This window comes from Phyllosticta citribraziliensis, assembly GCF_038025025.1.
Source record: "Phyllosticta citribraziliensis strain CPC 17464 chromosome Unknown J3D65scaffold_7, whole genome shotgun sequence".
NCBI lineage: Eukaryota > Fungi > Ascomycota > Dothideomycetes > Botryosphaeriales > Phyllostictaceae > Phyllosticta > Phyllosticta citribraziliensis.
The window spans coordinates 21,385-37,315 of NW_027117344.1; the positions used below are offsets into that span (position 1 = coordinate 21,385).

Genomic DNA, 15,931 nt, shown 5'->3' on the forward strand with positions numbered 1-15,931 from the left:
TGTGGGGGCCGCGGAGGTTTGTCGTGTTTGTCGAGCAGATGGCGGGATTTGCGTAGCGCGCAGGGCCTGAAGATCACTCTGGGACACTAGCCGTGCGGGCTGTATCCAGAATCAAGAAATAGACGACGACAAAGGCTGCATCATGGAAAGTTGTTGAGCGTGGCGGCACTGTTTATGAACGGCGCCAAGTGGTGGACGCGAGCTGGCGATGCACGGGCCACAGAATGTTGGAGTCCCATGGAGTCCGGGTCCTCGTCCCTTGTCCCTCCGCACACTGTTTGCTCACCACCACTGCAAAACAACGTCGTTTGCGCCGCCAATCCTCGCACTACCACAAGCCGCGACCGCCGACAACCGCCCCCGCAATTCTTTCCTCAATCCTCCACTCGGCGCGAAACAATGAGCAGCTCCAAGGCCAAAGTTGCTGATGCCTGGGACGACGATTGGGAAACTCTCGCAGACGTGCGCTTCCCTTGCTTATAGACGAACGAAGCTGATGCCATGTCAGAAGGATGAACCCGCACCTTCAACCGCAGCACCGGCGCCCTCGAAGAAGCTGAGCAAGGCCGAAAGAAGAGCGCAACATGCTGAATTCAACAAACAGCTTTGGCAGGCAGCGTCAGTGTCTCCACATACTTCGCCTCATGCGCTAACAATTCGCAGCGAAACGCCATCAGAGACCCCCATCTTCGTCGAAGCCAAATCCGAGATTCCACTCAAGACGGATTTGAAGCCCGGCATCACGCTGCTCAGTCGGAAGCCACCGCCCAAGCTTCTCACACGCGACCCAAAGACGCAAAACGCCGACGACGATGAGGATAGCGAAGAAGAAACTCGAAAAAAGAGGGACCAAGAATTTGCCGAGCGGCAAGCAAGGGCGCAGCGGGAGCGGGAGGAGAAACAGCGCAAATATGCGGAGGTGCGAGAACGGCTGTTTGGCTCGCCAACGCCAGAAGGCTCTCAAGAAAGGTCATCTTCTCGAAATGGTGGGAACCGCAACTTTCGAGCCAAGGGTAGAAAAGGAGGCGACTCGGACGTCAACTCTTCTGCCGATCAGTCACCCGCTCGTGGTCAAGCAAATCCCAAGAGGCAGCTGTACGACCCCATCAAGTCAACCGCATCGCGACCCGAGTCTCTGTCCAGATCGGGAACCCCAAACAACGAACAGCAGCCAATCCGATCGCCACGAGGACCCGACAGCAGCGGAAGAGGAGGTTTTGCTCCACGGGGACGTGGCTTCTCATGAGCCGAGACGCATCCACCCAGACAACTTGAGATGCCATTCAGGTCTTCTGGATGGATTGCCATGAGCACTGCGGACCGAGAATTCACACGCCATCATTGCAGCGACCCGTTCCAATGTACGTGTGCACATTCCAGCGTCATGATGCAAGAATTCAATCTGGCGTATCAGAGGTGAAGCCTCTTGCTCATGGCAGCCAATGCCATGTTGTTTAGACCAAGCCTTTTTGGAATGTCGACGTCTCCTAGGCCGTGGGGAACTCTACTTATTCGAGGAATGCATAGCCTCGCTCCTCAAACGCTCTTAATGCTGTCGTCTTCGGCCAACTCGTCTCTCCAAGATTTCCCCTTGTACCTCTTTTGTTTCAAATTTCATCATGGGCAAGAGGTTGCTTCTTTGCTTGGTGGCGTTGAGCGGCAACGCCTACGCCGTCGCTGTTCCTCCAGTCATCGACCCGGCGATCCCCTCTGTGGTCGCCACGCCCGTCATCTCTGGCGCAAAATCAGCAATTCCATCTGCCATTCACAGCACCGTCAGCCATGTTTCGGCTCCTCTTGCTCCCACGTCGACGAGCGCCATCGACAACTCGACGGCCCAGGCCATTTTTGTTGCGGGCATCCCCAAGTCGGCTCTGATGCCCCTCGCGCAGCTCCTCTCGACAATCGTCAACACCCTGATTGGGCTCATCACCAAGAACTACGCAGACGTCGTCTCTGTGACCAATAACACGGCGCCACTGGCGACGTCTGCTCCGGCAATCGTCCCCCGCGATCCCCAACTCGACGTCGTTGGAGTGTTGAACGGTGTGGGAAAGGGCCTTAACGGTGTCATTTCTGGCGTCGCCAACGTCGTGGCCGTCACCCAGACCAATGGCCTCGGACAGGTCGTCGGCACCGTTTTGGCTGCCGTTCCCTCAGGCGTCAACAACCTCGCTGACGCCATTCCCATCATTGTTCCGGGAGTTACAAACACTGTCGCGGACGTGACCAACTCCAAGCTCACCAACACCCTGCTGACGAACCCGATTGCTGCCATCCAACTGGCTATCAGCTCGCTCGTTGCTACCCTGTTTGGTGGAGGCGACCAAAGGACGCTGTTGAACAACCTCCAGACGACCTTGAACAACCTCCTCACGAAGAGGGATGGCGCGCGCGACTTTAAGCGCGAAAAGCGTCAGGAGTACGCTCCTCCGCCCGATACCCGTGGCCCGTACTCTCCTCAACAAGATGCCACTCCCGCTTCATCTTCGTCGGCATCCTTCTCTCCCATCACGACGGGCTTAGGCTCCGCAGATGCCGCCACCCCCGGTGTCATTGCTCCTCCCGACTCGTTGACGCCTCTCCAGGACGTTCCCACTTCGCTGGCAGCCTTGGACTATCTCGGCTCCGTCGCCGTCGCGAGTGTTCCCGAGTCAGTCTTGAGCTATGCATCGACTGCGGATCCCATTGCAGAACTTCTCTCGACCATCCCCCCTCTTGCCACGCCAACCCTCCTTCGCCGCCAGAACTCTCCTTTTGGCTCGGCGGTCGCCAACAACCTCGCCTTTGCCAGCCTCTTGAGCAACCCCAACCTGAACCCTCTTGCAAACCCGCTCTTGAACCCTGCAGCCAACCCTCTTGTCAACCCCGCGGTCAATCCCGCCGTCAACCCCCTGGCCGATCCCACTCTGGCCAACTCGATTGCTGCTTCCGTCGCCAGCGAAGTCGTAGACGTCGCTCAGACTGCCGCAGAATCTGCTGCTGCTGCCGTCACGTCAATTGTGGCGTCGGTCAACACCGACATTGTAAGTGACGGCGACTTGTCTTACCCTTCCTGGCTTCTTGAAGGCATCGATCCCTCCGACCCTGCGTACATCGACAGCCTTGACTGGGACGATGATGACTACGACGCAGAAGATGGCGGCAATGGTTTCATAGTCTGGAACAACAACGACTACGACCCCAACGACAATGTGTATACTAACTGGAATCTGCCGTACCTTCAGATTTCGACACCAGTTGAGGAACTGCCTGCGACTTCCGACATCGTTGTGCCCCTCTTGCCGACGTCCGTGGAACCCTTTTCCTTTGCTCCCACGACGGAGTATGACCTGCCGACGACGCCCGTCACCAACTACCTGTCTTCCCTGAACCCGACCATTGCTTCCGAAATTGCCGCCATTGTTCCCACCATTTCGCAGGGTCAGGTCCTCGACCGCCGTCAACTGGAAGCGCTCTCGTCGTTTGCCAGCCGCATCCAGCAGGGCATTCCGTCCAGTGTCAGGGCTGCGCCCTCGGCCATCAACAGCTTGGCCCTCGACAAGGTCACCAACCCTCTCGAGCTTCTTGCCAAACTGATCGGCGCTCAAGCCAGCCCCGCCCTCAACGTTCTGGCGAGCCAAATCCAAGCTGCCCCCACCGCGGGCGCCGCTCTCGTCGCTGCTCAAATCAGCGCCATCCAGCCCATTTTGGGCGCAATCCCCTCGGCCGTCAGCTCCGACCTCGCCCAGGCCACGAGCATCGCCGGCCCGGCCCTGGCTCAAGTCTCCGGCGCCCTCGAGGCTCTCAAGTCCATTAACATTCCCAGCGCCATTGGCGAGGTGGTCGGCGTCGTCACTGGCATCGTTGGAGACGGGACTCAAATTGTCGCCAGCGATATTCCCGCCGTTGTCAACGGCGCAGTGAGCAACCTGAGCAAGATCCTGCCCACGGTCACGGTGGCCGCCTCGATCGGCAACCCATCCAACCCCGTCGCCGTCACGGTCGCAGCGGCCGTTCCCGGCTTCGCCACGGTCAGGGCGGGCGCGGGCATCAGTGCCCTCCCCCCTCAAGTTAGTAGTGTTGCGCCCTCGGCAGGCCCAGAAAGTAATGCTGATGATGAGGCAGGCTTGAAGGAGGATGACGGCAGAGATCTAGGTGGTCTGGGCGACATTTTGTCGTCGCTCGTCCCGTCGGCCGCGTCGTCGTCGCCGATCGCGCAGCTATTGCTGCAGCTCCAAATTGCCCCCATCTTGTTTTTCCTTCCCATGCTGCTTTCCAACCCCCTGGCGGTCGGCGGCTCGTCGCTGAACCCGCTCCTTTCTTCGCTGTCGTCGTTGTCGCCCAGCGATGACGATGCCAGCACCTCAGCAACCACTTCGCCCTCTTCGTCCAACCCGCTCTCGGCGCTCTTCTCCTCCAACCCGCTCTCCTCGGTCCTCGAGTCGACGGACCTGCTGCTCTCGCTGCTCGCCGACTCCAGCTCCGACGTGCTGTCGCACCTCGCGACCAGCCTGACGAGCAAGTGGAGCGAGCTGTTCCAGCTGGCTCTGCAGGCGCAGGTTGAGGCGGCCAAGCTGGGCGCCGAGGTTGCTGATGTTTTGCTTTCGCCTTAGCCCCCTTTGTCCTTTTCTCCTTTTTGCTTCGGATGTTGTTGTTTTTTTGGTGAGCATGTTGTTTTGTTTGGTGGCACGAAAGAGTAGGTAGAAAATGTGTAGACTATGTAGCTGTAGAGGTGGGGATGGAATGAATGTAATGATGAGTTGCAGATTAGATTGGTGCTTGCAGTGATGTGCTTGCCTCGTGTGTGATGAAGCGAGACATGCACTCAATTCATCGATTTAACTGTTGGCCAGCAAGACCCTCCAGCGTTCCGTCGTATCCTTTTCTTCCTGAGTGCCAACAGAAACAAATACACGCAGTTGGACAGGCAGACACAGGCAGGTGAATTTTAAGCTTTACTGCCACTGCATCAACATCTACCATCAACCCATCCCATCAACTCGACTCGACTGCCTTGGTTCTGCCAATTCAATTCGATTCAATTACCTTACTTGTTGGTCTGAACGATCTTTCTTTCACGCGCAATCAAGCCGAGCCAAGCCAAGAAGTCAAGACAATCAGCAGGCAGATGCACCGGTACCAACAATAATGCCTCCCTTCCAATCTTCCTTCTTTGTTCCAAAATACCACTACTGCCCACCACCGGCTCCCCAGCCCCGACCCTGCGGCGCAGCATGATTGACGTTTGCACCAGGCAAGGGCACGGCCGCAGGCAAAATTTGCGTCTGCGAGTGGTGCTCGGGCGTCTTCTTACTCGGCGGGGTCAAAATGGGTGGATTGGCGCTCGGCGCGAGCGGCGCAATGGGCGGGAGGATGGGAGGCTGGGAGGAGGGGCCACCCTGGCGCTGCGCGGGGGGCGTGCTGTCGTGCTTTTCGGGGGAGATGCCGCCGGCGGCAGCGGGGAGCAGGTGGGAGGAGCCGTGGATGAACTGCTGGGACGGAGGTGAGTGCTGTTTCGGCTGCGAGGGCGGCGACGAAGCGGGCGCCTGCTGCTTGACGGGCGAGAAGGAGGGCGTTCTTGTGGCCGACGGGGGAGGGTACGCGGGGTTGGGGCTGGAAAAGGGAGGGTTGAAGCGGTAGCCGTTGGGCTGGAACGGCGACGAGTTTGTGGTGGGCTTTGACGGCGAGGGTGCGCCGTAGCCGGCAGACACTGGTCGGTTTGGAGAGGCGTAGTTGGGATGTTGATACGAATGGGCATATCCAGAGCCTTGGGAGACTGGACGACTAGGAGACAGTGCAACCTTGGTGACATGTCCATTTGGTTGCATCGGTTGCCAGTGAGGATGGTTGCCCAAGAAACCACCCATGGGAGGAGGCGAAGCTGCCGACTTGATGGGACCGGGCTGATGGGAATAGTGAGGCGGTGGAGGAGGGATCTGGGGAATTTGGTGATGGATGCCGGGGGGACCCAAGGTTTGGCCCTGAGGAGACAGACTCGGACCATTCATGAGGCCATTCGTGGAACTTTGCTGCGGTTTAGGGCTTGCTTCATAGGCAGCACCCAGGTGAAGTTTCAGAGGGGGAAGCTTGGGACGAGATGCGTCCTCTTCCTTGCGCTTGCAATCGCTGCAGACAAAGTGAAAGTCGTCACGCTCGGCATCTTTTTGAGCGATGCCATGGCACGCACTATGTTGCCAGACGCTGCACTTTTCGCACGCAATGCTGTGGGAGCCGTCGTCCTTCTTTTGTCAGCAAGCAGTCGAAGTCGTGTAGGTCCAACTTACGACATTCTCGCCGTGGACGCCGCACACGGCACAGTCAAAGACCCAATTCTCCTCCTCTTGAATCCGCTCGAGCTCCTTCTGCCGTCTTTGCATCTCGGCCTTGAGATGGCGCTCCGACAGGCGGGCTTCGTTCTTCTCGGCCTTTTGACGGTCCTCTTCGAGCTTCTTGAGCTCCTCCTCGTGCAGGATGCGCCTGACTTCGCGCTCCTTGAGCCGTTGCTCGCGGGTCATCATTCGTGACTCTCGATCCTTTTCTTGCTTCTTCTGCCGTTCCTGCTCCTTCTTTGCCATTTCCAAGTCTGCCAAACGCTTCCTTTCAACCTCCACAACAGCCTCTTCTTCCTTTTGCTTTTCCAATTTGCTCGCAATCCGGCTCGAGCGTTTGGCGTGAGCCATCTTCGCAAGATTCTCTTGTTCTCGTAGCTTCTTCATCTCTTGAGCCCTTTGTTTTTCGGCCTTTTCTTCCAAAATCGGCAAGACCTCGCTCTGCAGACGCTGCGCCAAATCCTTTTCGTTTTTGTCCCGACCCTTGCGGATTGATTCGACAAAGTCGGTGTATTCCTCCAACGTTACGGCAACACACTCCCAAGTCATGCCACCAAGTGTGTCCTGATCGTCGACTTCATTCTCCTCCTCTGCCGCGCTCTCGGATTCGGTGGTTGACAACCGCCTGCGCTTGCTTGCACGTGTTCCGCGCGCCTTTTTCGGTTTAGGTTTTGTTTTGGATTTCGTTCGGGGCGGCGGCAGCGGCGGGGCAGAGCGACGATATAAGCGGTCGTCATCGAGGAGGAAGTATGTCCTGTCGTCCTTGTCCCATCCGTATTCTTCGACGCGCTGCGGTTGTTAGACAGACAGATGGTAGTGACATCAGAATATGCTTACCCAACTGGTTTGTTGCCGTTCGGTCAGACCCATCTTGTCCTTTATGCGATCCGAATTGTTCAGTGTCCATACGGCGAGTTGGTGCAAGACGCGAATCTTGGTAAAGGTGTCCATGTCGTTGAACTTGACGGGCTCCTCTTCGACGCCAAAGGGGTTCCGGTGAGGAGCTTTGGCGACGTACTGGCGGCGGGCATACTCGTCGAATATCTCGGGGCTTCAAGAGGTCAGCGCATGCAGGACGAGAGGTGCGATATACTGACGTCAGTCCTTTGTGCGAGGAGACGTATTTCAAAAGAGCCAGGCCGATTTCAGGCAGGCGTTCGGAGGTTGTGGGTTTGAGACATTCTTCCTCGAGGACCTGGAGCGAGTCAGCATGAATCGAGGTGGGTGCGGGAGTGGAGGCATACGTCAATGTCAATGTCTTGGCTGATCTTGACGGCGTCACCAAAGATGTGAATGTACTGGTGCAGGCAGGCAAACTCCCACAAGTTGCGCAATTGCTGAGTCTTGGAGAGGGGCAGCGGGTCGGGTGGGGGGGCCTCGGGCTCAACGTCGCGGCGGGCGCGCTTCCTGGCGGGCATGGTGACCAGAGGAAGCGTGCCTGGCAGGACGCGTCGTGGTCGATCCAAGGAGTAAGGATGTGAAGGGCGGCGAGCAGAGGATCCAGCCTCGTGGAGTCGAGTGGGGAGGGGTGGAGTGGAGCAACGGCGCGGAGGTGAGGTGTGGCGGTGTCGGCGAGGAGTGGTGAAAGAGGATGGGGTTGATGCGGCGGCGGTGGTGGTGATGGAAATTAATCGTCACCCACGTCGGGAGGAGGACAGGCACAGCACAGCACAGGCACAGGCACGGACAGGCACAGGCCTCAGGCTCTCAGGCTCTCAGGCTCTCAGGCTAGTGCGGCGAGTAGGGCTGGAAATGCTTGGCGCCAGCTGATTATGTAACAGCCTGCCGACAGCACCACCTGCACCTCACACTGGGACTGGGACTGGGACACCACCCGGACACACCCTGACCCTGACGCCGCTCAAGCTTCACGTCGACACCAGAAAAACCCAAAACGCAGAGACCACCACTCAGGTTGTGGGTTGCCCTCGTCCACCTCCAGATGCAAGTCATGGCGACGGGGGTCCACAGCTGGAGTCTGGGCCTATCATCTGGTTGCTGTTTCATCCATCTCCCGTGCCAAGCCATCACAAGCAGTGGAGTGTAGAAAACGACGGCCGCTTGACGCTTGACGGCGCGCCCGTGTGGCTCAGTCTGCAGAGGCCTGCTATTAATATGCGCTGCGCGCGCGGAGCAGACCAAAGGGGATCCCGTCCTGTGGCGCGGCGTCGAGCGCTGGGTCCCTGAACTGAATCTTGACCCGCTGGAGCTTCGTATGCACATGGAGTGGGACGCGATCGCCGTCCACCCAGTCCTCTGCTAATCCTGACCTGAACAACCACCAACGCCTTTTTCTGCCTCGTCCTCGTCCTCGTCCTCGCCCTCGCCCTCGTCCGCCCACTCTTCTCCTCTGTCGCTCTTCGTCGCCCTCCCACCTACCGCCACCGCGTCCTCGTCGTACATCCCCCCGTCGCTCGCTCGTCCGCTCCAGTCGCTACCACGCTCCACCTGGCCAGAGACCCCTCTTCGACCTCCCCTCGTCCCCTCCGCGCACAGATCCTCCGAACCACCGTTTACCCCAGATTGTCGCAAATCCAGTCGCCGCCGGCCCAGATGAAGCCCTAGAATCCTCCCACGACCCCTCCGAACCCCTCCTCCGTTTATTGTTGTTTGCCATGGCCGACCAGGATGGCGCAAGACACCGTCGAAACGACTCGACACCTCAGGCAATACCTCTGCAAGACTTGAACCGGCCCCCTGACAACGACGATTCCCCTACGCATCGGAGGACGCTGAGCGAGCGCGGACGCAGCCTGTTGAGAGGACGCGACTCTCAGAATGCCAGGTATGCGCCGCTGAGGGAATCCAGCCCGCCCAGACAGGACACCCGACCAACACGACCAAGCTTGACCATTGAAGGATTGCGCCCCAGGGAACCGAGCGCATTGAGCGAGCCAGGCCAAGTCCAGAGCTTCGCCGGTCTGTCGTTCCAAGACAGCACCCGTCACTCCGAGCCCTCGTTGATTCAGACTGGAGATCCTCGCAGCCCTCCAGTCTGGCTACATCCGAGCGAATCCACCCCGTACATGTCCCGAGTTTCCGAGGAAGAGCAATCTGGAATATACGATAAGCATCTGTCTCCCACGATTGGCCAAGAACCTACCACGCCCGCCACGCCGACTGGCCAGGGTCGGTCGAGTTTTCAGAGTGTCAATTTCTTGACTCCAGAGAGGACGTCAAACAGACTTGGCGATGACCTCAACCAAGCAGAGTCCGGGCAGTCTTTGTCCCCCAATCTTGGAAGATCAGGGTCGGGCGGGCGCATCAGATCTTTGTCTCCCGTCGAGTCTCCGCTGAAGCGAGCTGGTACCATGATGCGCAACATTTCGCAGCGTGTCGTCAACTTGTCCAATGAAGCCGATCTCATCGAGCGAAGCATCAAGCGCAAAACCTCGCAAAAGGACAAGCCGCTGAATGAAGGGGACGAAGTAGATGAGCAAGACTTTGGCAATGATGGACCGCCGCCCTCGCCAAGATCTCCAATGTCGCCCCGTTTCCCACCCTCTCCCGTCGAAAAGTCCCCAAGCACGAGGGTGACGCCGGCACACTTCAATTGGAAAGTCCATTCAAATCCGCTACGAGGCAAGTCGATGGGAATTTTCCCGCCTGGCAACTCGTTGCGCATGAAGCTTTGCGACATTCTCACGCATCCTGCAACCGAGCCATTTCTCCTCGTTCTCATCGTTACTCAGACGGTATTGCTTACGATTGATGCCGCCCGGGATGTGTACCAATTTCCTCGGCCTACGAGGTGGGGTGACAGCTGGATCGACTACGGCCTCTTGACCCTGTTTGTCTTTTACACGGCCGAAGTCATTTGCCGCATCATCGTGTCTGGCTTCATGATCAATCCAGTCGAGTACAGCACCATCAATCGGCAGATTGGCATAAGACAGGCTGTAATGGACAAGGGCAAATCTCTCTTCAGCGGACCGGACCGACAGCCCTCGGTACGAGGACAGCGGCCATCGTATCTCTCGCATCAGCCGCCCCTGCTGCGATCCTTTACTGCGGCCACTTTGGATCCCGACGACCCCGCCAACATTCGCCAGCAGCAGCGCGTTCGTCTTGCGCACCGAGCCTTTTTGCGTCACTCATTCAATCGGCTCGACTTTGTTGCCGTCGTGTCGTTTTGGATAAGTTTCGTCATTAGCGTGTTTGGGCTAGAATCGACCAGCCATGTCTACGTGTTTCGCATGCTTAGCTGTTTGCGTATCCTCCGCCTCCTGGGACTAACGAGCGGCACGACGGTATGATCCTTGCAAGCAGTCTTGTGCCTGGCTAACTCGTTTAGGTAATTCTCCGCAGTCTCAAGAGAGCTGCGCCACTCCTCGTCAACGTGGGTTTCCTCATCGGATTCTTCTGGCTTCTCTTTGCCATTATTGGTGTGCAAAGCTTCAAGTCGAGTCTGAAGAGAACCTGCGTTTGGGTTGATCCCACTGGGCAGCAAGCAAACTACACCAACTCTGATCAGCATTGCGGTGGCTACGTAAATTCAACAGGCAACGAGCTCCCGTGGGTCAGCGCTTTTGGACTCCCTGGGGCCAGCTCTCACAAGGGCTATCTCTGTCCTTATCCTTCAGTATGCGTCGAAGGAGAGAATCCATTCAACGACACCCAAAGCTACGACAACATCTTCAACTCGCTCGAGTTGGTATTTGTCGTCATGACGTCCAACACTTTTTCAGATCTCCTTTACGACCTGGCAGATAGTGACTATCTTGCGGCAGCCTTGTTCTTCGCCTGCGGAATCGTCGTTCTAGCCCTGTGGATGATGAACCTGCTCATCGCCGTCATCACCTCGTCGTTCCAAGTCATTCGTGATGAAAGCAAGACGAGTGCATTTACCGCTCAGCAGCTCGACGAACCTTTGAGCGACGAAGAAGAAGAGGCAAGGCCGAGGCAGCGAACGAGTACGGTACAGCGTGTGTACCAGAAAAGTTCGCCATTTTGGATCCTCGTCATTGTCTACGGTCTTATTTGCCAGGCCATGCGAAGCGCAGACATGAGTGATGATCGCAGGAACCTCATTGACGCATCGGAGACGGTCGTGACTCTCCTGCTGCTGATCGAAATCGTCTTTCGAATCATATCCGACTGGCGGCACTTTCACTACTCCAAGCGCAACATGTTTGACCTGCTCCTGGCAATCGTCACGACTGTGATACAAATCCCGGCCGTCAGAGCAAACCACGAAGCGTATGCTTGGATGACCGTCTTTCAAATCCTCCGGATCTACCGCGTCGTCTTGGCCGTCAAGTTGACAAGAGACCTGATCCAAACCGTCCTCGGAAACGCAAGCGGTCTGCTCAACCTCATCTTCTTCGTGTTCTTGATTACGTATCTTGCATCGCTCTTCGCCACGCAAATCTTCCGAGGCGAAATTCCCCAGCAAAACGACGGCGAAACCATTGAAGTCACGTTCAAGACCCTCTTCAATGCCTTTTTGGGCATGTACCAGCTTCTGTCGAGTGAAAATTGGACCACCATCCTCTACAACGTCACGACGTTTGAAGTGGGACACGACACTGCGTGGATCGGAGCCGCATTTCTCATCATGTGGTACATTCTTTCCAACTTCATCGTTCTCAACATGTTTATTGCAGTCATCCAAGAAGGTTTTGATGTGTCTGAAGATGAGAAGCGCCTGCAGCAAGTCAAGGCGTTTCTTCACCAAAAGGAGCAGGGTGATGGCACCAGCGGCAACTTGTCCCTTTCGACCATCTTCAAACTTGGCCAGGCCTCTGCGCACAGGAGAGATCCTCTCGACTATGGAACGGCGGCGACGGAAATGCTGCTCAAGGAAACCGTGGTCCGCGACTTTCTCGACGAGCCAGAACAGCCCCTTTTGGCTCACGACGGAAATCAGGCGGAGCATGCACACCAGGATCCGGGAGTGCAATCGGGCCTCATGTCTCGCATGTGGAGTTGGTTTGTCAAAAAAGTTTGGCATCGCGAACCGAATCCTTTTTACGCCCGCCTGGAATTCTCCAAAGCCTACGCAGACCTTGACCCGCGAGAAATGGCCAAGGAACTCGTTTCGGCAACCGAACGACGGAAAAAAGCACAGCGCGAGTATCTTCAGAAGCATCCCTTGTACAATGTCTCCCTGTTCACCTTCAAGCCCCACAATCCCATCAGAACATTCTGCCAGCGCATCGTCGGACCAGGTCGAGGAGACGAGCGCATCGAGGGTGTGGCGCCGTCGATTCCGGTCTGGTACGCATTTTCGGCGTTTGTCTACGCCGCCATCGTGGCCATGGTGCTTCTCGCTTGCATCACCACGCCAGTCTACCAAAAGGAGTACTTTGACGCCAACGGATATTCCGACCTCAACTGGTTCGTCTACACCGACCTTGGCTTCGCCATCCTCTTCACCGTCGAAGCGTTGATCAAGGTCATTGCCGACGGCTTCTTCTGGACTCCAAACGCATACTTTCGCAGCTCTTGGGGATTCATCGACGGCGTCGTGTTGGTCACTTTGTGGATCAACGTCGGCACCCTTTTGATGCACGAGTCCTCCATTTCGCGTGCCGTGGGCGCTTTCAAAGCTCTCAGAGCGTTGCGCTTGCTAAATGTCTCGGACAGCGCCAGAAACACTTTCCACCACGTCATCATCAGAGGCGGTTGGAAGGTCCTGTCCGCGCTCTTCGTCTCTCTGAGCTTCCTGATCCCGTTTGCTATTTACGGACTGAATTTGTTCAACGGCCAAATGTACTCGTGCAATGACGGCGACTCGGGCATTGTGAACCTCGAGGACTGCGTGGGCGAGTTCAACAACACCGTTGCCAATTGGCCAGTGCTCTCCCCCCGACAGGCATCCAACTCCTGGTACGACTTTGACAATTTCGGAGACTCGCTCTTCATCCTCTTTACGATTGTCTCCCAAGAAGGATGGATAGACGTCATGTGGTCCGCTCAGAGCATCACGGGCAAGTTCAAGCAACCCGAGGACTTTGCATCCCAAGGCAACGCCGTCTTCTTCGTCGTCTTCAACTTGCTCGGCGCCGTCTTCGTGTTGACGCTCTTCGTCTCCGTCTTTATGCGCAACTACACTGAGCAGACTGGTGTAGCGTTCCTGACGACCGATCAGCGTTCATGGCTCGAGTTGAGAAAACTTTTGCGCCAAGTTGCGCCGTCGAAGAGACCTTCTTCTACGAAACAGCGTGAGTCGTGGGAAGAATGGTGCTATCGCCGAGCTGTCCGCAAGACGGGACGTTGGCAAAGGTTCGTCACGTTCTTGCTATTGGTGCATTTGCTCCTGCTCTGCTTGGAGTACTATCCGGAACCATGGGCCTGGGAACGCACGAGAGACTACATCTTCCTGCTTCTTACCGCACTCTACATGGCCAATAATGCGGTGCGCATCGTTGGTCTGACGTGGGCGCGGTTCCGACGCAGTGCCTGGGACATGTATGCACTTGTCTCGGTGACGGGCGCCTTCACCACCACGATTCTGCTCTTGACAAACTTTGAGAATCGGACCTACGTACAGCTCCACAAGTTGTGTCTGGTATCAATTGCCCTGCTGCTCATTCCTCGCAACAACCAGCTTGACACGCTATTCAAGACTGCCGCAGCATCCATCACGTCAATTGCAAACTTGCTGGCGACGTGGTTCGTGCTGTTTCTCGTCTTTGCGATTGCCATGACGCAGGCCTTTGGTCTCACTCGATTCGGCGAACAAGAATCAGGCAACGTCAACTTCCGAACCGTCCCGAAGGCTCTGATTCTGCTCTTCCGCATGTCCTCTGGAGAAGGATGGAATCAAGTCATGGAAGACTTTGCCTCGATCGAGCCACCGCTCTGCACGGTTGGCACACATTATTGGGACGGAGATTGCGGCAGCGCTGAGTGGGCGCGCACGCTATTCATTCTGTGGAACATTCTCAGCATGTACATCTTCGTCAACCTGTTTGTGTCGCTCATCTACGAGTCTTTCTCGTACGTGTACCAGCGCAGCAGCGGTCTCAGCGTCATCAGCAGACAGGAAATCCGCAGGTTCAAGCAGGCGTGGGCAGAGTTTGATCCGAATGGCACTGGATTTGTGCCGAAGGACAAGTTCCCCAGGCTACTAGGGGTAAGTCGACCGCATTGCTTACAGACATTTCTGACAAAAGTAGGAACTCTCTGGCGTTTTTGAGGTGCGCATCTACGACGGCGACTTCACGGTCGGCCGCATCATTGAAGACTGCAGCAAGCCGCAACGGCATAATAGTCTCCCAGTCGGAATGAGGGAGACGCCCGAAATTGATCTCGACAAGCTCAACGACAGGCTTGCAGATCTGCCGATCGACGAGATTCGCAAACGCAGGGTCCGCGTCAACCGCTTCTACGAGGAAATCCTCAACGGAGCGGATCCGGACCGCGGCGTACAATTCACGTCGCTTCTCATCACTCTTGCTCACTACAAGGTCATCAACGAGAACAAGAGTCTCCGTCTTGAGGAATTTCTCCGGCGCAAGGCTCGTCTGCAACGCGTCGAAGAATCGGTACAGCGCAAGACGGTCATTGGCTTTTTCGACACGCTGTACTGGTCTCGCCGCTTCCGCCGCGCTCTCGAAGCCAAGAAGGCTGGTCGGATGGTGTCGGTGCCGCAATTCGAATTCACCATGGTCGAGGACACGGCGTACCACGGCGCCACGGGTAGTGCCGCGCGTACGCCTTCGCCAACACCATCCCTCGACCCGCTCAGTTTCGACGGACCTGCCTTTGGCAACAACTACTTTGACGGACGTTCCGCCAGCCCTCCGGGTCATTACGACGGCGGGTCAATGCGCAGCAGCAGAGCAAACAGTATCCAAAAGACGCCGGTGCAGTCTCGCGGAAACAGCATCCAAGCGAGTCCGGTCAACTCGCCGCGGCACTCGCCTGTCGACAATGCCGAGTGGCAGCTCGCGGCGGCTCTCAACCTGTCTCGGCCGGGCACTCCAAGCAACACCACGGCAGGAGCAGCGGCCGACAACGGCGAAGGCACGAGCGCCAGCGCAGCAGCAGGTGGCAGCGGACTTGGGAGGTCGACGTCGGGTGCCAGCGAGGGCGGACGGTCGAGGCCGGACAGCGACGTCAGCGCCCAAGACGTGCTCGACGTGTTTGCCAACAGCGCGTGGGGGCAGAGCATCCGCAAGAGCTTCTCGCTCAAGAGACCCGGATCCGGGTGGCAGTCGTGAGAGAGCGATTGAGACGCGACTCGTTTCCAGCCTGCGCCAGACGACGCGCCGTGACGACAGCCGCGGCTGTGTAGCCAAGCAAGGACGGACGAAGGCCTGCATGCATGCATGTCGTCAACCAAGCGGGTGGCTGCCGCTGTATGTATGCAGCATCCCTGCCCGTGCCTGCGACGCGCAACCACCAACGTCGACTCGTACCGTGCCGTGTGCCTTGCCATACAATTGAAGTCAGCGGCTGTCGCCGGTGCGACGCACGTCGCCTTTGTCGGTTGCGCGAATCCACACGAAATGGTTCGGCTTCCTGCCGGACCACGTCGGTTATCTCTAATATTTTTCTTTCATTTGCTTCATTCATCGACCTGGAGTTGGAGTTGGAGAGAGGCAAATTCACGGAAGGTAGGGCTGTCGGTCAGGGCCGTGCGTTGGTTTGCGCGTGTATCATCATTCAGG

At 57.2% G+C, this 15,931-nt stretch overlaps 4 protein-coding genes across 4 annotated transcripts; 3 read left to right on the top strand and 1 right to left on the bottom strand.

The window, feature by feature from the left end:
• Positions 1 to 399: 399 nt before the first annotated feature.
• Positions 400 to 1,246, top strand: J3D65DRAFT_668220 (uncharacterized protein; the record flags this gene model as incomplete). Its single annotated transcript, XM_066803096.1, has 3 exons — positions 400 to 462; positions 509 to 618; positions 664 to 1,246. The coding sequence occupies 3 exons, from the start codon at positions 400 to 402 to the stop codon at positions 1,244 to 1,246; spliced, it is 756 nt and encodes a 251-aa protein (XP_066654149.1).
• A 186-nt stretch (positions 1,247 to 1,432) lies between these two features.
• Positions 1,433 to 4,883, top strand: J3D65DRAFT_388111 (uncharacterized protein). Its single transcript, XM_066795821.1, has one exon. The coding sequence runs from the start codon at positions 1,620 to 1,622 to the stop codon at positions 4,593 to 4,595; it is 2,976 nt and encodes a 991-aa protein (XP_066654150.1). The 5' UTR covers positions 1,433 to 1,619; the 3' UTR covers positions 4,596 to 4,883.
• Positions 4,884 to 7,981, bottom strand: J3D65DRAFT_388000 (uncharacterized protein). Its single transcript, XM_066795819.1, has 5 exons — positions 7,556 to 7,981; positions 7,409 to 7,506; positions 7,149 to 7,362; positions 6,267 to 7,100; positions 4,884 to 6,221 (listed from the first exon to the last, which is right to left on the bottom strand). The coding sequence occupies exons 1-5, from the start codon at positions 7,727 to 7,729 to the stop codon at positions 5,172 to 5,174; spliced, it is 2,370 nt and encodes a 789-aa protein (XP_066654151.1). The 5' UTR covers positions 7,730 to 7,981; the 3' UTR covers positions 4,884 to 5,171.
• Positions 7,982 to 8,730: 749 nt separating this feature from the next.
• Positions 8,731 to 15,805, top strand: J3D65DRAFT_388212 (calcium-channel protein CCH1). The gene is made up of 3 exons (XM_066795822.1): positions 8,731 to 10,561; positions 10,606 to 14,391; positions 14,435 to 15,805. Exons 1-3 carry the CDS (start codon positions 8,927 to 8,929, stop codon positions 15,479 to 15,481), a joined length of 6,468 nt encoding a protein of 2,155 aa, XP_066654152.1. The 5' UTR covers positions 8,731 to 8,926; the 3' UTR covers positions 15,482 to 15,805.
• The last annotated feature ends 126 nt before the right edge of the window (positions 15,806 to 15,931 follow it).